At 32.7% G+C, this 26,081-nt stretch overlaps 1 protein-coding gene across 2 annotated transcripts in view; it reads right to left on the bottom strand.

Annotated features, from left to right (window-relative positions):
* Window positions 1-26,081, bottom strand: part of LOC145277511 (SID1 transmembrane family member 1-like) — a 171,813-nt gene that overhangs the window by 69,468 nt on the left and 76,264 nt on the right. The window contains exons 6-9 of one of the 2 annotated variants that reach the window (XM_080128935.1): window positions 24,956-25,100; window positions 20,280-20,373; window positions 17,224-17,267; window positions 8,825-8,887 (exon numbers count right to left, since the gene is read on the bottom strand). In XM_080128935.1, coding sequence (XP_079985061.1) covers window positions 8,825-8,887; window positions 17,224-17,267; window positions 20,280-20,373; window positions 24,956-25,100 — 346 coding nt within the window. The remainder of the gene's footprint in view (window positions 1-8,824; window positions 8,888-17,223; window positions 17,268-20,279; window positions 20,374-24,955; window positions 25,101-26,081) is intronic. The other variant, XM_080128936.1, reaches the window with a different exon arrangement.

Genomic DNA, 26,081 nt, shown 5'->3' with positions numbered 1-26,081 from the left:
TAAAAAGCTTGCTCTGTCTCTGAATACCCTTTATGTAAAATTTCAAATGTTTAGATCCAAAATTGGCTTAATATTTTGCTAAAGACCGCAAAGGTATAATCTTTGGAACTTTGACTCCTTGGAAGACAAATTTTCAGCAAAATAAACGATTAAAAGGCTTGCCCCATGTCTGAATACACTTTATGTAAAATTTCAAATGTTTAGACCAAAAATTAGCTGAGTAATTTGGTAGAGGTCAATATTTTTTAACTTTGACCCCCAATTATGACGCCTTAACATTTATTGTTTTGGGCTTAAATCAAATTATAAAGTTAGATCCATGTCCAAGTAACCTATATCTAAAATTTCAAGTGTTTAGACCCAAAATTGGTGAAGGAGTTTCATAGAGTTCTCAAAGGTCAAATCGTTGAACTTTGAACCCTTGACAGCCAAATTTCTGGCCGAAAATAAGGCTTACTTGAAAAGTCAAACTTCTACACAGACGTACTGTGTGTGACAGTGTTCCATAATATTAATTTATATCGAGGAAAATCGTGTTTCAAATCTTTAAATCACAAGTATGAACAAGGATGCAGAAAATATCTCCGCAGTAAAAGGAATAAATTGATTTATTTATATATTATTGATTTATATTATATATAAGTTGACAGCCAATATATATATATATATATATATATATATATATATATATATATATATATATATTTAAAGTGATGGTTGTGTAGTTCCAACGAGAGAAAAAAATGTATATTTAAAAGAGTGTAGCCATCAACAATTGTGTTTTTTTTTTAAAGGTTTTCATCATATTTCTATTTTAAAATATTTTTATAACGCGTTTCGAGCTTAGGGTGTGCTCTCTTCAGATGTTTTCGTAAAAAGTTTTTCTTTAAAATGGGAGTTTGAAAAGTTATTTTTACATCTGCTGATACTAAATGTGTTTTTCAGACCACATCACTGTGAAAAACACATTTAGTATCAGCAGAGGTAAAAATAACTTTTCAAACTCCCATTTTCAAGAAAAACTTTTTACGAAAACATCTGAAGAGAGCACACCCTAAGCTCGAAACGCGTTATAAAAATATTTTAAAATAAAAATATGATGAAAACCTTTAAAAAAAACACAATTGTTGATGGCTACACTCTTTTAAATATATATATATATATATATATATATATATATATATATATATATATAGCCTATAAAAATTACTGTAACCCCTTATCTGAATAATATATCTACTTGTCTGATATAAGCCTTAGAAAATTATCTTATCTATTTAAAACAGTCATCTTGAGTTACAGTATAATCTTTTGATATCTTCATTTAAATGTTAATCTTGTATTTAAATACTTTTTATAATTGCCAGATATAATTCTTGTAAACATTTTTCTAAGCAAATTAAATTCGCCTCTTTTAGCCTATACCCTTGATTTGCTGTATAACCTTTTGGTATCTTCACTTTGGTGTTGATCATATATTTAAGATTTCTATTTGATGTCTAATGCTGCTGCTGATAAGATTTTATTCAAATAAAAAAAAACTTTGTATCATCTCAGAAACGTTCGGACACTGTTTGGTTGTTGATATTGAATTCTTGGTACCTAAATAAATGATATTTTCTCATTTTAACATTTTGTTTATAAATATATATATTAGTGGCCTGGGAAGGCCACAGGGGAGACAAGTAGAACAGCAAAACTGAAGCTGTCTGCCAGGACACTATACATATGTACAGATGTAGGCAAATTTGCACATATTTTATTGGTTTGAAAATATAGGTTCTTTTTTACCTATATATATATATATATATATATATATATATATATATATATATATATATATATACCACCTTTTTTGGCAATTTTATAAGTTTGAAATCTCAGTGACTATTGATCAGAATTTAACAAATGGAGGCTCATTGGAAAGCTAATGACCTGAATTGTGTAGTGGGCTATGTGACATTTTCCCTTCAGGTTGCACATTAACGGGATCATCCATCATCTAGATCCTATTTTTGGCACTTTTTTACAGCCATAAAATGTTTCAATCATAGTCATTTGTTTTCCTAGTTTTGTATATTAATTACAAAATATCTGATATTTCCCCAAAACCTCTAGCCTTAACGGAGGGAAGACTAAAACTTGCTGCTATGGTTTCAAATGATCTGAAGGGGAGACTTGCTTTCAAATATTTCTCATATGTTATATCTCGCCTCTTTAGTTTTCATACATAAAGCAAATTTCAAAATGTATCAGGATTATTTGATATTGGAGATATTCATAATCGTACTCTATTTCCAAAAGAGGGGAGATATAACATATGAGAAATATTTGAAATCAAATCTCCCCTTGCTGTTATTTCAGATCATTTGAAACCATAGCAGCAAGTATATATTTCCCCAAAACCTCTGGTCTTGATGGGGTAAATATATATATATATATATATATATATATATATATATATATATATATACCAAGTTATAAGTATTCAAGATAAACTCATGAATTTTACGAGGTTATTAAGAGTGCTCAATAAAAAAAGATTTGAGAACGTTTTTTTAAGCATGTCCAATGTCGTGACCATGTAAATTTCTCTCTCTCTCTCTCTCTATATATATATATATATATATATATATATAATTATTACTATAAATTATTTTTTAATACCTACAGACACTAGTGCTTCATTTTTTCAGGAATCATTAGTGCAGGGAGTTACAATTACAGTATATATATACAGTATTACTCCTATAATTTGAACATCCGCTTCGTTCAAATTAGAAGATGCTGTTCGAGTTTTATGATAAAAAATGTGCTGCAGTTGACTTTAACTTTCTAAGAATTAAGAAATAGTAAATTAAATTCATTGCTATATGATACTTCAAGTATATATGAAGTTGAGTTTACGATATATCGCAAGTAAGAATTGTTAAATATTATTACCAGGAACAAAAACATTGAAAATGAATTAAATCTACTCTTACTTGTTAGGTATTTATTACCTAAGTTATCATCTACAGAAATCATACATTTATGTAAAATACAGTTTTTTTAGTTATTCATTGAATGAGTCTCATTGTAATTTCTATTTTCATCGATTGAGTTCTCGAGCGCTGCCATTGTATTCCGTAAGCGATCATGAAAATCTACAATTTCTTGGTTCTGTAGCTTCTTTATGATTACATCTCTTTGGAGTTACATTGCTTGCAAAACATAGTTGTCACTAAAGTAAGAACTTTTTTCTAGAAATTGTATAACCGTCTCCATAGACTTTTCTGCATCATCCCATGATATTGCTTCATCAGAGTGTTCTTGGTTATTTACATTAGGGTCAAGAGAATGGGAGCTGTCGCTATTTTCATCACCATTACTGCCTTCAGGATATTGATCAGTAGTTTCCTCATCTTGTTGCACCCACATTTCAACATCATTTGCATTAAGTGATTTAAGAACAGCGTGGTTGGTCGGTAACCGTTTTGTTTCAAGAATTTTTTCTTTACCAGATGTATTCTCTGATTCTTTCAGTTCAGAAACCTTTGGCGCTGGGCATAATTTACCCCATGCTTTTGTTAATGTGCTTGCTCAAACTTGATTCCATGCACTTGCGAGAGAAAATATGGCATCTTTGATAGTAAAATGGCGCTAAAAATCGCTTATACTCACGGTATTATTTATCATATTCATCATGAAATCATTTCTGTAGAAACATTTTAAGTTCCAAATAATCCCTTATCCCTTGATCCATAGGTTGGATGAGAGAAGTCACATTAGGTGGTAAGTAGCACACAAAAATATTCCCACAAGATTACACTAGTTCTGACTCAGGAGGATGTGCTCTACAATTGTCCAACAGAAGCAAGCACTTTGAATCAGGTTTACCTAATTCAAGAAAACGCCTCTGGACAACTGGCACAAATTCTTGCAAAAACCATTTTTTTAAACAACTGTTGATTCATCCATCCATTTCGTGAAGAATAATAGGATACTGGCCAAGGTGAAACTCCTTTCAATGCTCGGGGACACTTTGATTTGCTGATGACAAGAAGCTTAAGTTTATGAGAAGAAGCATTAGCGCATACCATCACTCTTAGTCTTTCTTTATTTAAGTTGAATCCTTTTATTTTCTGCTTCTCGGATCTGGCTAATGTTTTTGTAGGTAAGCACTTCAAATTTACGCCACTTTCATCAGTGTTGTAAACATCCTCTGGTGTTAAACAATAATCGGCAATTATCGTCTTGAATTTGCCACAATAATTTGATGCTGAGTGTGTATCAGCAGACCGTTGTTCACCTGACATTGTTAATTGTCTTATACCATTTCTACTCTTAAAGCTCCTAAGCAGCCTTCACTGAATTTCATATCTTCTGCGATATTCAACTCTTCCTTAAGAGATTTTGCTTTAGCAATTAACATGGGCCCAGATATTGCTACACCTTCATCCCGTTTTGCTACAAACCACTCATGCAATATTCGATCGAATTCAACTTGCTTTGGTCTGTGAAGAGTTCTTCTTTTGATATGTCTTTTATTTGAAGAGAAAGGAGCAGCCTTCAATATTTCCTCCTTTTTCTTTTGATGTAAAACAGTGTACTTCTTCCAATCTTATAATCTCTCAATATAACGCTATTTTCAACTCCAGCATCTAATTTTTCTATAATTTGACGTTTTTCAAGTAAAGTCAGTGTCACTTGCTTTCTTTTAGAGTTGCAAGCCATTGTGATGAGTTGTTTTACACTATTTTAAATGTAGCAATCTGGAGAAAAAATTACAGTTAGTGTAAATTAATTATCAATAGCCAATCTACATCAATTACATAGTACCACTATTAACATTTCTGCATAATATCTGACAAAACCATGTAAACAGTTTTACTGCAACTCCGCATCAAATATGCTAATACAATTTCAATGACGAGACAGTTCAAGTTTAGAGAAAGTCCAGGTTAGAAGAAGTCCAAATGAGAGGAAGTCTAACTTTAAGGAAGTTCAAATTAAAGGAGTTTTACTGTGTATATATATATATATATATATATATATATATATATATATATATATATATATATATATATATATATATATATATATATATATTAGTGTTTGGACGATTAATCAAATAAGAATCAGAAAAATCTTTGCATATTTTCTCATGCTAAAAACAACTTGTTTATTTCTTCTTTTATTTGTTTTTATTTAAAACTTAATTTTCAATTGCTGGTACTAATGAAAAAAGAAAACGATGAATATTTATTGATTTTACATTTCTAGTAAAACTAAAATCTATAGATCACCCACCATAAATGTATTTTTATGTTTTTACATATCACATGTTTTTGTGATAATCCAAAAAAAATAAAAAAATAAAATAAAAATAATCCACAAAAAAACAATAACTCTATAGCTAAATATTTAGAGATTTAAAAAGACTCGAAATTGTGGAATCAGTAACTGTACTGGAATCGAAAATTTAGAATTGAATCAACAATTGTATTGGAATCAGGAAAAAATATTTTAATCGTCCCATCATTAATTATATATATATATATATATATATATATATATGATAGCGTGTGTGTTATTTTCTGTATCACGCTTACATCCAGGTCCTTTAATTGTTGTGTACCTCCATTTCTTGTCATAAATAATTTTATCAAGAATTCTTCATAAGTTTTGGTTTTGGCTGAAGGAACTCAAGTTATATATATATATATATATATATATATATATATATATATATATATATATATATATATATATATATATTTTTTTTTTTTTTTTTTTTTTTTCATAAGTTTTTATTTTGGTTTTGATTCAAGCAAGTGCACTCAAGTCATATGAATATACTTTTTTTTATTTTTGAAATCGCAACTTTATAATATATCAAAATCGATAGAACATCAACTCTGTAATAATATATATGAAATCTGCAGAATTAAAATATCATATTTAAGCGTATTTTACAACTGAGCTTTGCCGGGTGTTCATGCTAGCTTAGATAAATACTTTTGCAGTTTTAACAAAAAAGCTACAATAATATCAGAGCGTCTCCATTTACACTGAACATCTACACAATACCAACATGAATATATTACATATGAATGAGTCCCTTGTGGAATTTCCACAGGTTCTGCAAGTATACATATCAAATAATAACAGTATAGTTACATTCCAAGATCCAAAGATTTATTTTTCATGCAAAACAGCTCCTCCAGCATGTTAACATTTTGGTACATTTTTTACATATCTGTTTCGTTATGCAGAAACAAATGGTTATTATTATGTCAATACTGTCTCTTTTTGTGCATATACTCTTCAAAAGAATTATAAATACTTTGCTTAGATAGAAAAAAATGCATGATAATATAACTGTTTTTTTTTCTTCTTGCAGCATGATATTGTCATGCATTTTTTCTATCTAAGCTAAGAATTTCTAATTTTTCTGAAGAGTATATGCATGAAAAGAGATCGTATTGACATAATAACAACTGTTTGTTTCTGCATAACAAAACGAACCTGAGAAAAATGTACCGAAATTGTAATATGCTGGAGGAGCTGTTTTGCATGAAAAATAAATATTTGGATCTTGGAATGTAACTACTGTTACTCTTTCATATATGCTCTGTTTTAAAATAAATAAATAAAGGATGGGTATACACAAAGAGTGAAATGTAATTGAAAAAACATATTTTATCAAATCAATATATATATATATATATATATATATATATATATATATATATATACACACATATATACATATATATACACATATATACATATGTAACATACACTTAAATATGATATTTTAATATCGTATATATTATTATAGAGTTGTGATTTCAAAAGTTTAAAAAAAAAAAACGCATTTGGGTGCCATCAGCTAGAATCGAAACCAAAACTGAAACTGCAGTATTCAAAGCTGGTGACGTTACCACTGTACCAACGTGACACACATATGAACTGATTAAAAATTAAAAATACACTAAGATGAATGTGCAAAATGTATAACGATTTTTTTCAATTTTGACTCCTTTTTGACGCCTTAAAAACTATTTCAACTGGCTGAAGACCCATAAACGAATGGGTCATAAAAAATTCAATCATTTGAGGCCGCTAGAAAAAGATGACTTTTAGTTTCGGAAGAGACAGAGTTTGAAAATATGGACAGACAGGCAGACATATAGCCTTTTATATATTAGATTTGTCTGCATGCTTATCTTTATATTTTCAAACTCTATCTCTTCGAAACTAAAAGTCGCAGAGCAGTGCTAGAGGCCCTCAAATGATTGGATCTTTTATGAGTGTTTAGCGGGTTAAAATAGTTTATAAGGGGTAAAAAATGTGTCAAAATTTAAAAAATCATACATTTTGTACATTCATCTTAGTTTATTTTTAATCAGATCATATACATGTCACGTTGGTACAGTGGTAACATCACCAGCTTTGAATGCTACAGCTGGGCTTTCGGTTTCAATTCCAGCTGATGGCACCCAAATACTTTCTTTTTTTACTTTTGAAATCACGACTATAAAAATACATACAAAATCTGGACGAATTAAAATATCATATTTAAGCGTATTTTATGACCAGTCCCCCCCATTAGTATATATATATATATATATATATATATATATATATATATATATATATAAAAAGTGTTAATAAAACAACAACGTGCATAATGCAGAATAAAAAAACAAGATATACTGAGACTTTATACACATATAAACAATGAAGAACATTCGACAAAAAATAACACATTAGCATGCCGGCAAGTGTTAAAAAAATATGTTTCTTGATAACAGAAAATTATTAAAGTTTAATAAAATATCAGATACTGAATATTTAATGATTGATTTAAATTTAATTTATATATAAGGAAAGTAGAAATTGAACTTTACTTCCTTTATTTATCATAACCCAACTGTAACATTTTTATGATCACGGGCATAATACTAAACTGGGGTTCCTTCCCCTACTACTCTAAAACCTATCTTTTCCTTTAACTAAAATGCCGTAATAAAAAAGGTGTAAATAAATAATGGAGAAGAACACCAGTCGTTAAGACACCTGCGGGTTATTTCCCCCTGGAGAAAGAGACCAGACAGTAGTACGCAAAAACAGAGTTTCCCCATGGTTGGGCCGTTTTCCGCATTAGTAAATAAAAGACCCTGCACTCTACCCTATACCTACCTCGTATGGTAGAAACCAGTCATCATAAGAGTGAGTAAAACCGTTTTATTGTATGCTATGTTACAGGTCTTTGTTACATTTGTTAAGGTGTGAATAAAACGTGTCTTAATGTATTTGAGCAGCCATCCATCCAGCACGGTCATAGCTGAGATTGAACTCACTACATGAGTTTGTAGTGTAATTCAAATCTTGTCGATAGCTGAATACTTGATGCTTCGCCAGGGTTATCAAGGGTATTTTTTATTGTGACGCCATCACTAGATGAGGTGCCTACCACAGCTTAACAGAGTCCCATCTAATTTCGAGAGAAGGATAGACTGTGCCAGTTTCTCAACCTGGTATTTTTTTTTAGCATAGTTTCTCCTTATTCTGTGTCCCCAATGGCGTTGAGTTCCATATGTTTGTTTTTCATTTGCAAAGAGATAAAAATATTGAAAACAAATACAACAAAGGAATTGTTTTGAAAACGATGCGTGAGATTCATGATAGAATTTTGTGAATGAAAACAAAAAGGCAAAATAGAACAAAGAATCACAACAAAACATTTACCGATTCTACAGACATGCCAGACTATCCATGCAACTACAAGGACGAGTGAGTGGTGCCACAAAACGGACAAAAATATCATATTTACCAAGTCTTTCATCGAAATCAGACTCTGAATGCACAAGCCCTTGGGTTCCCCACAAAATTTTCTCTGGGACAGGAAAAAGGAGGTTGTAAAAAAACAGCATGTAAATGGGAGAAGCACAGTTAGATATGCAGAAAGGTAAACAAAAACAAAAATGGGTCATAATGTAGTAGCATGGTACTACTAAAGGTATATGCAGTGTGGCGCGATCCGTATATACAGGCTGGAATGATAAATTTGTCGCTCTAAAGACAAAAAAACAGTACAGCTTTATTTTAAAACTTTTCTTGTAAAAATCAATTCAGGTAACTTGATTATGTAGTAGAGTTGAAATCTATTCAGTGTAGCCGCCTTCAGCCTCAATCACCACCTCGATACGGGCTGGAACTGGGAACATGTATTTTCCACAAGCGCCAGTGGGAGCTTGACGAATACTTGGTGGATGGCGATGATCAGGCTGGCTTTAGTGTTGTGGGAGGTCATGTTGGTGATGTTCTCGACATATGACCAAACAAAATAGTCCAGTAGGTTCAGGTCAGTGAGAAGGGTACAAAGTCATAGTACTCCTTCTGAAGCCAAGCCTAGGTTTCTTTGGACTTGTGGGCCAGCGCTGAGTGCTGCTGCCACACCCAGCGTCTATCAGCAGCCACCTGATTGCACCAGGAGATCACCATACTCTTCAGCACATCCAGATACACTTTGGTATTGACTTTCAAGCCGACTTCGAAGTTGTGAGGTGGCATGATCTGGCCCTCACTTGAAATCACACTAAAGGTCATAACCGTGGCAGGAAACTTCATTGAGTTGTGTCCTCAAGCGTTGAATTGCCCAGATTTGCATTTTGAGGGTGCTGGCAATGGTCCTGTTGTTATAACTTGGACAGATAGAGAGCATGAGTTATACAATGGCGCATTTCCAATCTCTAACATTGAACATTGTGTCATTTTCAAACATAATAGAAGACTCTTATCGCTCTTGAGATTTGTACACAACTGGCAAACTAGTAGATGGTGTGCAACAAAAAAAGAAAACCAGCGTTCATCAAATGGAAATGGAATCATGTTGCCTTTTCTAGGGCGACAATTTTAGCATTACATCCTGTATAAGAAATCTGAAAAGGTTTGTATTATTTGGATTAAGTTGAAAAATTAAAAAAAAAAAAGACAAAATGATGACATGGCATTATTTGGATTCTTTGGACTACTGTTCTCATTTTGAGTGCCATTTTCACAGCATTTCAGTTTATGTAACCCGTAACCATCTTTAGGTGTATATTGTCAAACTCAGGATTTTTTCTGTTAAACTATGTAATTTGTTACCAATTTCAAAACAGAATTCTTTATTTAATCCACAGGAGTAGCATAGCATTCTCTTATTATATATATATATATATATATATATATATATATATATATATATACACACACAATACTGTGCAATAATAAGTAGAGATTGTGGAAGACAGAATGGCCTGTTTATGCAATTGGGATCCGATCCTCCATGTTTTTTAATGGATTGAAGGAAGGTGACTGAGAAGCAAAAGGTCACAAGTGAAAACGAAACATACCGATATCTGATAGTGAAAGAATGTAGATTCATTTACATGAATTTACATGTGAGGAAATGAATATGGAAGGAATAAGAGTTCGTTGAGAAAGGTGTAACGTTATTTTGGGACTCATGAGTGACTGACAATAGGTCAGGAGGGCTGGTTGGGTAACCATGCCAACCAGGGCGGCTCCTCATTACATGTTGACTGGTTGAAGGCCCAGCGCGAAAGAGGGAAAAATACAGAATAAGAAGTGACGTGGCTGTATCGCTCTCTGGTTACCAGAATTAAAGGGCGACAATCAAGTTAGCCTGGGAGTTCCAATTCCCACAAGATCCATAGTGATAAGTATGTGCATCCAAAAAACAAAATGCATTTAAGGCTTCCAAAATCCACGCTAGAATTGTCCACAAAAATAAAGCACTAAGTAAAATTCAGTTGTGAAGTTACACTCTTCTGGAGGTTGAAAGTTCAATCCTAAGTGAAGGCAATACTAAGAAACAATTGTGAATTACTGAAGACATCTACCTAATCATGGCTGACAGTATGAGAACATGCTATCCCAGTGGATTAAATGAAATGTTTTATTTTAAAATCAGTGCAGATTCTCTAGTTTGACAAAAAGATTTCTGAGTTCAACGAGACACCCCTGAAGAAGGTCAGAAGTTACATTGGCCGAAACATTGTGGTTATAACACGCAAAATGAGAACAGTAATCCGAAGAATCCCAATAATATAAATTATTCATCATTATCTCCAAACTTGAAAGACATTAATATCAAATCCAAAAAAAGGTTGTTTGTTGGTTTGTTGAATCACAACTGCTGCTGATAATTGTTTGCCTGTTGAGCATTATTCATGATGATGATGATGATTTTTGTTTCCCTGATAGCATTCTATTAGAACTTTTTTCTAGAAGGATATCGGGTACTTAAAAGAGGGACCATATGAAGGTTACCAATGTTCCTAAGTGAAAGCAACTTCTGTGGAACGAACTGGGTTTAATCTTGGCACACCCAGGTCGTCAATCTGTATTGTTAATCACTGATACTTACCTGCTGCTGATGCTGTTGTTGGTGATTCATGAACCATTAAAAAAATAGTAGATATTTATATACCCAGCTTAGAGGAAATGCTAGAACCAAACAAATTTATGTAGCACTTCTTTCTTCTTTTAAGATTTATCGTCTGTAGAATATCCCGGATTCTAGAGGGAGCAACATTTCAAACAGTCATATCACTTATTACGCACTTGAGCCGGGTCTTCTCCCATCACCCAAGCTTCCTATTGCCCAGGATATCCAGAAACATTATAGAGGTTATACAAGACATGGAATGCTGTACATAGTTAAACCACCCTAGGTAAACAAAGGAAATCGACAGTGGCTAAGTGGTTAATGGCACAGACTGACAGACTGTGTGAGCTAAGTTTGAATCCAGTTTGTTCCATAAAAACATCTTCACTTAGGATGTTGGCAACCTTCACATGGTTCCTCCTGTAAATACCCAATGTCTTTCTAGAAAGATATTGAGAAAACAAATGACAAATGTGTTGCAATATTTTTGGTATAATAGATGAGGGTATAATTACAGAAAAATGGAAGGTTCTATTTATAGAAAGAGGTGATAAGAACCGGCCAATCAAACAGAAAGATGCTCTACTACCGACCAATCAGAAGCCAGAACCCCTAGATAAAACATACTGATTATTTTAGAATTCTGCACATCCTTTTTGTTCTTCACACAAAACAAAACTTTGCTTTTCAGGACTTCTACAGATTGGTTATCCAATGGGAAACTCTATTCTTCATCAGCAAACTTTTATAATTCAAGACTTCTATGAATTGGCTATCCAACCAAAAACTCTTCATTTCTAAAAATGACTTTCAACTCCAAATAACCTGATTCATACGAAGTGATTGAATAAGTAAACAAAAACAACAAGGGTCATCATTTAGCGGAATGGTACCAATACTTATACAGATGCTCATGAAATCTGAAAAGCCATCTATTTTTTTTACAAGGAAGTTACAGCTTATTTAGTAGCTTGTTTTAATAATAAGCCACTATTAAAACCTGAAAACGTACAAAGTCACTATTAAAACTTTAAAATATAATAAATCACTTTAAAACTTTAAAACATAATAAGTCACCCAAGATGGATGCAGTTTTCTACAGAAATGCTTAAATTTTTTTTTTTTTTTTTTTTTTTTTTACATGGGGGTAACCATTTATCAAGGCCCGGAAGCCACTCAGGGATAAGGGTTATTGCGTGTACAGTAATCACTGGGATAGTATTGTAGTAATCATTTGTATTGGAGATTTGATAGAGTGTCTTACTTAAAGGGGCAGTTCGTCAGGAATTTGTTTATGTTGGACTTGAAGACATCCAAGTTGTAATCAGGTGGGAAACAGGCAAACAGAAGAGAGTTCCACAAGCGTGCACTTCTGAGAAAGAAGCTCTGCTCATGGATTCTACGTTTGGATTTAGGCATAGATAAAGAGTGGGGAAAATTAATGACAGTAGTTTCAGCCAGACGGGTGTTTTTCGTGAAAGATAGGCGAGGGGGTACCAGAGATTGGAGCTCAGACAAGCACTTACCATGGAAATAACGATAAAACAAAGACAGGCTCACATCTCTCCTGTGGGAGAGAGGCTGCAGGGAAGAGAAAAGGGCATCCCTCACTAAACCACAAAGTTTATTTTGTACTCTGTCAAGGCAGGATAGGCTGCTTTTAGCAGCTCCTGCCTAGATGTGGCAGCAGTACTCCATCCTTGGACGTACTTGGTTTTTATACAGATAGAGAATTGCATCAGCAGTGAGATACCTTCCAGAGTGGTAGAAGGATCCAACCATTTTCTCAGCGTCTTTGACAACATACCTAATGTACATGTTCCATTTCAGATCAGAAGTAAAGGTCAAGCCCAGAAGCTTGTCAAAACATGGAACCTCCCCAAGATGAGAGCCATCCATTTCAATTGTTGCCAGATGGGGATCGGAGCATTGATGATGTAAAGATAGGAGCTTGGTTTTAGATGCATTAAAAGTAACCAGCCACCTCTTCCTCCACAGTACCATGCACTCAAGATCAGAGGAGAGAGAATCAGAGAGAACTTTGTCATTTACGGCCTTTGATGTGTTGCCATAGATGTCGTGTCGTCAGCATAGATGTCAACGAATGATATAAGTATGTGCTTTGGGAGATCATTGATGTAGATCAGGAAGAGAGTTAACTTAGTGACAGAAGATAAGGATGTGAAAGCATGATCAAATGGATGTGCCACTTATGTAATGCAGTATGGGACACACGTTCTGGCAGATTGGAAAAATGCAACTGTTATATACATTTCTAATAAAGGCAATCTTTTTAGTTGTGAAAACTAGAGGGCGTGACTAGTCTCTCTATTCCGGGGAAGCTTTTATTGTCAAATAATCCTGAACCATATGCATGATATGGTTGACCAACAATTATGTAAACAATAAGCCAAATTTCAACAAAAACGCTATTTTTAAGAACAAATTTTTTACACTGCGCCATAGAACTGAGAAACATGTTGAATCCTTCCATCAGATTTTTCCGAGTCATTTAACAGCATTCACAGGCCATCACTCTGGAAAACTTTGTACAAGTATGGCCGAAAAAAATATCACTGCAATAAAGCAAATTTATGCAAATTACAAATGTTGACTACAAACAGAAAATGGTTTCAGTGATTGGTTTGGGGTCATCATCGACATTGCTCAAGGACATTTGCTTTTGCCATTACCCTTTGCCATAGCCGTGATTGAGAATTAAAACAGGCAACTACAGGAATACCACTGACCTACAAGGCATTAACAAAGTCCAAGCTGAAGCAGGGAGCACTTGTTTCTATGTCCATGCTAATAAAACTCAAAACATGCTTTTTAGGACACATCAGCCACCTACAAATGTTTTTATCGACCAAAAAGTAATAGCTAGAGTTAACAACTTCACCTATTTAGGAAGCTCCATTTACAAGGAAGGAAGTTGCAGTGCAGACTAGTTAACGCCTCAGAAGCATTTAATCAGCTCTGCAAGATCTGGAAAAACAAAAAAATTTCACTGTCAGATCTAAATTAAGACTTTATAACAGCAACGTCTTATGCACTGTTATATGAAAGTGAAACTTGGCATCTCAAAATCAACCGAGAGAAGAAACTAAATCCTTTTGATTTCAAGTGACTTAGAAAGATTCTAGGGATGAAATGGGATAACCAAAAAGTCAGAGATTGCACTAACCAACAGGTAGTACCATCAATAATCTTTAATCAACATCTAGATTGGCTTCGACATACCCCTTAGTTTAGCCCCAGAGGAATTGCCAACTAAGTGCTCCAATGAAACCTTGATAAAAAAAAGAAGAGGAAGACCAAAAATGAACTGGAAGTAGACTATTGAGAGAGATTTGATTGCAACGGAAAGAAACTGGAGGGTTGCTATGGTTCTGTTTTCGGATTGAAAACAATGGTATATTTTAACTCCCTCATGGGTCGCAAGACGCAGGAGTTACTAAGTCTAAGTAAATTATCATTAAGGCGATGACAACAGCATATTCTTTTCATTGTTTTGACTCTCATGTATATATCCACTGATATCTTATGTTTTTAGATAGAGTGATGTGGTTCTCAGTTGATTAACTGTGCCGGCTATATACTTGACAGTCAAAACAATGAAAAGAATATGCTGTTGTCATAGCCCTAGTTATCACTTATCAACACCTGTAGGCCACTCAAGGGTAAGGGTTAATATGTATAAGGAAGTCGGTAAGACAACACCATAATGATCAGTAGTGGTGGAAATTGGGTATCATTTTATTTAAGAAATTGTTTACATTGGACTTGAAAACAATCACGTTGTAGTCAGCTGGAAAGCAGGTCCACTGTACAGACTTCTACAGATAGGTAGTTTTAGGAAAAAACTTTGTTCATGGAATTTTGCGTTTAGTTTTAGGCACAGACAGAGAGTAGAGGAAATTGTTGACAGTGGTTGTAGCTAGACGTGTTTATTGTAAATGTTTTGCAAGAGGAGACCATAGACTGAAGCTCAATCGAGCACTAGCCAGAAAAATAATTTTAGAACAGGTTTGCTTGTTTGCTGCCGATGTTTGTTGTTGGAGTAGAGTCATACATAGTATCCATATAGTAGATACTTATCCATCCAGTATACCCCATAATCATGTTGACACATCGGTTTGCATTAGATCATCAAAGTTAAGCAACGACGTGTCTGGTCACTATTAAAATGGGTGACAATTGAAGAAAACCAAGTGCTACAAATGCCCTCTGCATACCTTTATTTTGTTTTCTGTTGGCCTAAATTTCTCCTTGCCACTGGTATAAAGCAATGCCAACTCAGGAGAGATGTAGTTGGAGATTACGCAACTCTTGCTTGACAACTACATGTGATAGCTATACAGTCTGGTTCAAAAGGTTGACATTAGTCAAATTGTATTATTTCTTACAGACTCAAACCTAATCTTCTTGCATCACGCACGCTTTTTATTGCCTGGAATAATCATACACATTATGTATCTCATTTCCTGGAGGTTAGACATAAGGTCAAGCGTTAGTTTGATGAAGTTGTTTCTGTGGAACAAACTGGATTTGAACTTAGTACACCGAGGCTGACTGAAGTCCATGTTGGTAACCAATAAGTAACTGCCATCCCTCCCCCATCTTCACATGTTACAACATTGATGTGAAAGGTACTATACATGGTCAAACCATCTGAGACACTGAGCATCTGTAATCTCATCAAAACAAAGTTTCAGATGAAGCAGGAGTTATGGGATCTTTTCTTCCAGTTTGCATTGGCACATTTACATAAAGACTATATCATGCGTGTTCGTTAATAGATAGCTTTTCAATTCTCATTAATATTTCCACATTCAAAAGTTGAATTGCATTTGTTAGAACAGAATTGTTTGAACTGAAATGAATGTTCTAAGATCGTAAGTTATGCTCGATCAACTTTTCGTTTAAAACCATTCCGCTTTCGATCTAAATTTGTTTTTTATCTGAACTCTAGAGATGAAAAGTTATTATTTACATTTTTTCTCTTTGGACTATTGTCCTCGCAGACGTTATTCACTTTACCATTACATTTCTACCAATTTGTTTTTTGGCCTTTTTCAAATACATTGTTCATCCATGTTCATGTGTTCTGTATTCAAACATGACTGTTGTTGATTATTTGCGTATTGTATATGCTAATGTTTCTTCTGTATTTAAATCTAATTAGACGTTGCTTTATTTTTATAGAAATCCTCCAGACAAGGCATGAAGCCACTAGATGTAAGAAGCTAAAAGAAAATATTGCCAACGATAAGTTTTAAATGACTCAGAAAATAGCAATTCTTCCCTCTTTGTCAGAAACATTGTCCATGGAATATGAGAACTAAAAGACAAAATAAAGAAAGCGAGAGTTATGCTGAAAGTAAACTCAAGATCTATTTTCTAGTCTCGCATTTAAATTCACAAATAGTGAAGCATCACAAGACATAAACAACTACGCAGAGTATGACAGGATTCTTTGTTTCATTCTTATGTTTCGTCCTTTAAATGATTATCCATCTGTCTTAATAACCCTTATCCTCGAGTGGATTTTGGCCTTTATAAATTATGACTCATTAGTAAAAAAAATAATAATTCAAAAAGTATGTTATTCTGGTATTAAGCATCAAAAATCTCAAGCAGCAAAAAGGGGAGATGTTCAATATTCTGGTAATTACTTATCCGACCATGACAGCCATTCACAAAAAGAAAAGAAAAACAAGAACTAACAAAAAGAAGAACCCTCAAAATTTTCCCCATGAAAAAGCAAAACTTACCTCGTTCCTGTTCACTTAAACTTAAAAAGCCTTCGCTTTTATCACTGAAATAAAAAGAAAAAGTAATGTTTTTATTTAAAGTTTTTTTCATTTTCAAGGTAAATGAAGAAGATGGATAGATCGTCCATTGGTTTATTTAAAATAAACTAGGGGGGGGGGGACACCTGACCTTATCGGTCATAAAATAAGCTTAAATATATTTTATTTCATGCAGATTTTGTATTACAGAACCAATTCTCTATTAAATATTATATTGTACCTAATATATAGTACTGATTTCAAAAGTTTTTAAAAAAATTACTTGGGTGCTATTAGCTATAATCAAAATCAAAACTCCAGCCATGTTTGCTACCATTTGAGCTAATCCGACAGATAGATGAGAAAGATTTAAAATTAAACCACATGCAAACTAATAGAAATATCTGCAATATTAAATGAACATTTTGTATTTCAACTTGCCTTCTGTACGCGTTATTCATCCATCCAAACAAAGATTTTACTCGTTATAAACCATCCTTGGTGTATGATTACTGTTTCCTGTTAATTTCACTGTTATGTGATACTTTTTAATATTTAATAAATCTAATAATTTTTTAATAACTTATAAATCCAATACTTTTTAAATACCCAATACATCTAATATGTTTTAAATACTTAATAAATGTAATACTTTTTAAGACCCAATGACTCTAATACTTTTTTAATAACTAAAAAATTTAGTACTTTTTAAATACCCAATACATCTTATACGTTTTAAATACTATTATTTAATTGTATAACACAATTGGTGCATAACATTTCTATATCTAAAAAAAATATTTGTTTCATTTGTACATTTTTATTAAAAAGATTTTTACATAAAACTACATATTCTTCTACATATTTCTTCAAAATGTGTCCTTTAGGTCATTATGTATTTCAAGTTAAGTCTCCAACTATAGTCAAGGGCGACCCAAAAGTTCTCTTTTATTAGCTGTTCATGTGGAGGGGAGGGTGCCACTCCATTCCTAGCATTGCTCCACTTGTTGCATATGGGGTATATCCCAGACACCACTGTATCTCTTCAAATGTACATACAAAATCCATGTATGTTATATATGCCGTATCAGACCTTTACAAACCGTCACATATTTTTTTTTTTTTATTACATTTTCACCCCAAACAAGGCACATTGCCACTTTGGTGTAGGGGGCTACTATCAGAGGCAGCAACTACTGGGGCACTATGTTGGGATTTGAGAAGCAAGATGTCGGTTCATGTTACACTTGAACTTCTGCATGTCAGTACAGTTAGGGAAGCAGGGACCTGGAATGGAATTCCAGAATCTAGCGCACATCAACACTTGTTCTATACATCTTCTCTTTTTTATTAGTTTGCTGTGAACTTTCGGCAACTGATTTCAATTCATTAAAATATAATTTTGCTTTGTTATTGTTGTTTTTTGTAATGGTGAAGGGAAAGAGGATTGTTTTTGCGTTCAGAAACGAAAACAAAATTCTTTTGGTAACTGATTTGATTGCATCACTAGAGTTCAATAACAAGGACGATTTATTATCATTGTTTGTTTTGGGTACGTTCAACCTTTATTATCCAACACACTTGCCCTTGATCCTCGCCTGTTATATCTTGGCATAATGGTAAGAGTGTTCACTAATAAGCTGGAAGACCGAAATTCATCCTACGCTCATACCAAAGACTTAAAATTGATGCTAAACACTGACTATTCTAACGGGTTTCAAATCCATTTGATCTGAATTTTTTATATCAATTTGGTCATATTTTTGATTTTCATGCCATTTAAAAATTAGCTTAAATAAATTTCTTGTTTAAAAAGATTGTATATTTGCTTTCTTTATCAGTTTTTAGAAGTGCCGAAGACAGAAAAGTTCCAGAACATACTCTCATAGAAGAACTTCTCGCAATTGGAATAAAGTCAAATTAACACATCAGATGTTGCATGCACAAAGAATTCAGTATTTATCAGATATCGCTTTACAACAATAAGAAATGATTACAATAGGCTCATCTCAATACAGGGTGGAACGATAAAGTTGTTGCCCTAAAGGAAACAGCACTACAGTTTTATTTTAAAACTTTTATTGAAAAAATCAATTCAGGTAACTTGATTATGTAGTAGAGCTGACATCTATTCAATGTAGCTGTCTTCAGCATCAATCACCGCCTTGATACGAGTCCAGAACAGAGAGTATACCTTTTCCACTAGCACTGGTGGGAGCTTGGCGATTACTCAGCAAATGGCAGCAATCATGTTGATGATGTTCTCAACATATGACCAAACAAAGTAGTCCAGCAGGTTCAGGTTGGGCAAAGAAGAGAGGCCAGTGAGAAAAGGCTATAAAGTTGTAGCACTCCTTCTGAAGCCAAGCCTCGGTTTCTTTGAACCTGTGGGCCGGCGCTGAATCCTGCCAGCAGCCACCTGTTTGCACCAGGAGATCACCACACTTCGAAGATGTGAGGTGGCATGATGTAGCCTTCACTTGAAACAAAACCAAAGACCATAACCGTGGCCGGAAACTTTGTTTTAATCACCCTGGCCATGTTCCTGTTATTTGAGACAATCCAGCGATACATTTTGAGGCTGCTGGCAATAGTCCTGTTGTCATAACTTGGATCGGTAGAGAGCATGAATTCCGGTGCATCTCCGATCTCACTCGTTGAACATTGTGTCACTTTCAGACATGATAGAAGGCTTCTATCGCTCTTGGGATTTGTACACAACTGGCCAACAATCTGCAACAAAAAAAAGAAAAACGGTTTTCATCAAATGGAAATGGAATCATGTCATCTTTTCTAAGGTGACAATTTTATTGCTCCACCCTGTATTTTATTGCAATTTCACAGTAGAACCGATCACCAAAAGTGTATTGTTATCTTTTATATTTGAATGCAAGAATTTGGACTAGTATTCAAATATGCAGATTTTGGAATAAGAATGCGCTTCTGAAATTCGGGTCTACTGTGAAACTGCAGTAAAGTGTTAAGATAAACCTATTTTAATGCGTTTGTATCATAAAAAATGAGGATTATATTCTTACCATAAGTAAAAAATAAGGATAATTACACCAGCAATAACATACACACTAAAAAAAAGGCCGACAGATGCAATGATTGCATAAGAGTAATTGTTAGCTGAAAAGAAAAAAATAGAATTAAATAATCATCTATAAAATATGCTATAAAAATAGAAACGTGATTTGTTAAAAAAAAAAAGAACAGTGTCTGCCAAGAAGCGCTGACTGAAGGAGTAATTTAAAAAATGTCTTTTACAATATGATTTTATTATTTGTATTGAACTAAGTAACACAATAGTACTTTCTTAGTATTTCTTAGTAATTATTAATTTATAAAATTTGGGTCAGTTCTATATTTGAAATGTAATATGCATTATTTTCAAAGAAATATTAATAAACTCATATTTTCCAGGTGTCATTTGATTTCCTATCCAAAAAACTAATTTTTTGTGCTATCCAAAAAAATATCAGCTTTATCAAAATATATTTATTGATTCAATATATTTCTCATTCCATAAAATTTCAGTTACATTAATATTTTTTTAAACTAATTTATCTTTTTTTTGATAATTCCCCAAAAACTAGACATATTCGACATTAGTTCAAAGTGAATTATTTTGTCAAAAAAGAAAAATACATTATTTCTAATGTTAAAAAAAACAAACAATTAAAACAACATAAAAATAAATTCATTGAAATTATTTATTTTTTATGCAAATATTAAATAACATTTTTTTCTACAAAATTTCACAAATATTTTTTCTTTGTATCAGCCATAATGCATTAGAATCTAAGTAAAGACGGAAATTGGCAGGTAGGTATTGTGACAATCAACTCAAAGAGTGGCTGTAACTAGTTGAGCAATAAGAAAACAACTGGACATATTTGATGGCAGAAAAACATCCTCAATTCTATAATAAAAACCCTTGTGTATTTTTATATAATTTAATATAATATATTGATACCATCTCATAAAAGTCAGCGAGTAAAAATTGTGTCTTTTTCTGGCATCTGGACAAAACCGTGGTAAGGGTAAGGGAGAAAGCAAATAGCACACAAAATACAAATTAGTGTAACTCTCATATTCCATGATCAATGTTTCTGACAAAAAGTAAAGTATTCAACATTTATCTTTCGCTAGTCTATTTTTTTTTTTGCTTTGAAGTAGTATTTTTTTAGCTTCTAACATCACGTGGCTTCATGCTTTGTCTGGAATGATTTTCATGACAATTTCTGTCATCAGAAATAAATTATGAAAGGAATCCACCATTCTAAATAAAAAGTCAACGGTGAGTGTTTTTTCTTTAGATCATCAGTAATGGCTAAAAATTTATATATGAAAACTAAAATTACTGACATAATTTTATGAGTTTATATGAATACTTGTGCAGACACTGGCGAAGCATAATTTTTTTCCAACATTTTTTGAAGGAACACTAGTAGTTTGAAGAAATGATTACAAGAGTAGCATCACAGAAGAGAAACAGAATCAAATCAGATCAAAATATTTTGTTGCTAGAAAATGATTAGAGTTAGAAAATTTCAATCTGTGAAAAAGTTTTTTGAGTAAAAAATGTTTTTTTTTTCCATGTATAAAATTTTTCATTATATGATTATAAATTTGGATTATTTGAATGATTTGGACTACTATTCTCACAATGTTTCAGTCGAAAGTTTAATCCTTAGTGAAGGTAATACTAAGAATATAATTGCAAGATGTGTAAGATGGTTGATGGAATGAGAGCATGCGACCTCCATGGATTAAATAATGGGTTCCATGAAGATTCCAGAATTCGACAGAAATATTTTAGAGTTTGGCAAGATATACCTGAAGAAGGTCAGAGGTTATATTGGCCAAAACATTGTGAGAATAACATTCAAGGTGAAAACAATAGTCCGAAGAATTAAAATTATCATCTTGGTTGTAATTCTCACAAAATTTCGGGTGGCATAATTTCTGACCTTCTTCAAGTGCATAAAGATTCCTGAGTTTAACAAGATACACATGGAGGAGGTCAATGGTCAGATCAGTTGTGAGAATAATATCCAAGAGTTAAATAGTAAATCAGACAAACCAAAATTCTGTTTCAAAATTTTGAAAATAAAATGCTTTCATAATCAGATCTCACCAGAACATTGTACACTAAACTGTGCAAATAGTCTAATGGATACATCATGGACTATGGAATCAGTTATGTAAAGTTAAAATCCAGTCGGATCTATTGTGGTTATTTAAACACTAATAATACTGTTGGGAAAGGTATGAATCTGCAATTTCTACTCAACTATAAATAAAATAACAATGTGCGTTCAATGAATCGTATACAATAGATACTACACTTTGGCATTAGATAATCCAAAAGTAGTTGATATGCAGTAAAATGTAACAAACCAAACCAAAGGATGTCCAAATGCTGGATTATGTGAACCCAATAAAATGCTAGTCATGTTGGGAAAAAAAAATCAAATATCCATCAGATTCACTCGATAAACGAATAACTTCAACTCATTTATGCATAATGTCTAGCTAAATGTGCTAGGTATTAATCAACTCCATGATCATTATTATTAGATCACAATATTTTTGTAATTTATTTACTATTGGCCAAAACAGAACTTTTTTTCTATGACAAGATAGTACTAACAATTTTTAATCTGTTACCATTGTGTAAAAAAAAGAAAAGGAAGAATAATCTTCTTATGCAGAGTGTTTGTTTTAGAGGCGGCGAACTTGAAATTCTTTATTTGCAGATTTGACAATTGGTTATTTTAAGTTCTGCTTGGTTTGACAATTCAGCATAAAGAGACTGACATGTGAACAGCGTTTTCAAATTGCAAATGATAAGATCGATTTACTGAGAGAAACATTTGATGAACGAATAATTACAAGTAATCATCACTATACAACAGGTGAACTTTTGCTTTTTTCTAAATGATGTTATAAAATTATAGTTGTCATCATCACCTTTTCTTTTTAGGAACTTGTTTATAATTAAATACGAATTGAATCTAAATGTGAATAAAAACATAAATCAAAGTGAATTTTCATCATATTCAACCATGTTTTTTTATTTCCCCAATTAAAACCTTAATTTAGAACATCTAAATATCAGATAAGAAATACCTACAAAAAGATCAATATTGTAAACGAGATGAATGGTAACAACACTTACGAATGTTTATTATTATGTAAAATTAAAAATATAAAACAATTTAAACAAACGATTTAAATAAATGATTTTTCTTTTTATCATTTAACCATCAATATATAATGTAAGTAATGTGTGAATTACTGTTTATTAATACAAACAACTCAGCTTATAACAATATGAAAACTTTTTTCCTTCTATAACTCATATGTATAAGGCATAATCTAGAGGTCCAATCTTCACAAACTCTATGCATTAAATTAGGCTGTATTTTGGCAATAACACATTGAATGTTGTCTTCCAAGTGGCCTATTGTATCTGGTTTATCAACGTAGACATGAGATTTTACATATTCTCAAAGAAAATTTAATAGTGTTAAATTGAACAAACAAGGTGGCCAGTTGATAGTTCTATTTTGTGAAACTATTCATTCATCAAATGTTTCTCCAACTAAAAAAAAATAATAAATTTGCATAATTTGCAAAACACTACTTGGGTGTCAAGTCTCTTCGTGATGACTTGCCAAACCAAGCTGAACTCAAAATAAACGATAGTGGCCAAATCTGCAATTAAAGAACATAGAGTTGTCAATTTCAACTCGTTGCCTTTAAATAAAAACACCTTTTTTCTTATATAAACTACTTATCATCGGAAAAGGATATAATCACCAGAGTTTAATGCAGCACTTGCTAGACCAAAATCGTCTGTCCACAACTTCCTGTTCAATATCCATATTTATGTCTGAAACTTTTACTGTATGTCACAACCACAAGTCTTACGAAAAAGAGTTCCTAACTCAAGAGGAGATAACTCCAAAGAGAAATTACTACTTTAATTATTTCAACAGTTATGATTTTTCAAAGAAACTAAATCCTTTTTGGTTATTTCATAATAGATTTTTGTCACCTTAGTTAACAAAATTAACATCTGAAAGGAATGGACAAAGTAATAGATAAATTATAAGAGGTTGCAAATGTTGATTCCCTTAATATTTTTGTCTTTAAACTTTTTCTACAATTTATGCAGGAAGTTATATTGTTTAATAGTAAAGAACAAATAATAATGTGTAATCAATGTGGACGAAAGAAACACAAATAAACACATACATATATAAATACAAACATACAGGCAGATAGACAGACAGGCAGGCTTGAAATCACATAATTTAGTTAATATATATAATTATTTTTAAGAAATAAAGTGAGAGAACTCAGTATAATTGCACACAATAATTTCCCTGTAATCTTTACAGTCAGAGAAAATGTCTCCACCCATACCAGTTTTCTGTTACAGTGGAGAAACCAGAAGCAAATTTTAATTCCTAAAAGATTTTTGTCTTTGATCATAATGATTTACTTGAAAATTATTTTTAAAAATCAAAAACCTTTTGTGATACTACCAAGTTTGAAGTAAATTTAAAAAAGACCCGGGTGTATGTGACAGCAAAAAGATTTTTTTGCTAAAACCAAATTATGCCAAATGTGTTTGGAGGTGAATAAATACCTCTTCTCTCTCATCTTTCACTTAATGTGATTGAATATAAATTCTTACCTTCTTTAGTGATGAGAATTGTCAGGTTCTTAGATCGAATTTTTCCACCTGGCATAACCTCTTCAATGCTAGAACATTCCATGTTATTTGGCATCAACACCAAAACGACATAGAATGCATTTTCTGTGAGAAGCTTGCTAGAATTCTGAAAGCAGGTCACAGAATTAAAAAAAATAATTAAAATTGAATCCAAATCAAAAGAAAAAGAATATTAAATGATAAAACATAAATTAAAAAAATAAAAACAATAAAAATTAAAAACAAAGATTGAATTTCACTTCTTGCTATTATATTTTCATTTCTTAGTTGGATTTGTGAGTTAGAAGGATAAATGAAAACCTAGGCAGAGATAGATTAATTTGGAAGTCGATTTCTAAAAAGCAATTTCATACATGTCAGCATGCAAAACAGATATTAAGTTACTACTACTACTACTACTACTACTACTACTACTGTGGTGGTGGTGGTGGTGGTGGTGGTAGGGGCGACGATGGTAGTGGATAAAACTAGAAATTATAGAACTAGCCAGACAGCATGGAAATTCCATGGTTGCTCACTTCATTGAAATAATTACAGGTAACATGAACTGGAACAAATACATGGAAGACACTGCTAAGGCTGCTGCAAAGAAAGGTGCATTCTCTCTATTGTGTTAAAAAAAAACTTCTCACACCTGCCAGCATCACATATCTCTTCAAAGTCACCATCTCCCCATGCATGGGATATTGTTGTCACATTTTGCCAAGTGCACCAACTACAAGGTTCTAAAAAGAACCTCTAATCTGTTTCACACTATCTACCAAGCTCCAGCCTCTTTCCCATCGCCACAATGTTGCATCCTTGTGATTGTTTTACAAGTATTTTCATATTATGTGCTACTACAGTCTTGCTGCACTAATGCCTACTCAATATAAATACCCCAACCGACTCAACAATCAGCAAAATCTCACTCCTTCATTCCAGAGGTCCCTAGATGCTGAAAGGTTTTCTACTCTAATAGTTTTCTTTCTTACACTGTTCACCTTTGAAATTCCCTCTCTGCTCACCGTTTCCCATATTATATTAACATGCAGAAACTAAAATGTAATATTAAAAAACACCTTGCTGCCCAACTCCTTACTTAAGA

Source organism: Euprymna scolopes, chromosome 6 (genome assembly GCF_053919585.1).
Source record: "Euprymna scolopes isolate OS-2025 chromosome 6, ASM5391958v1, whole genome shotgun sequence".
Taxonomy (NCBI): Eukaryota; Metazoa; Mollusca; class Cephalopoda; order Sepiida; family Sepiolidae; genus Euprymna; species Euprymna scolopes.
This window is presented reverse-complemented; position numbering and strand designations above follow the sequence as displayed.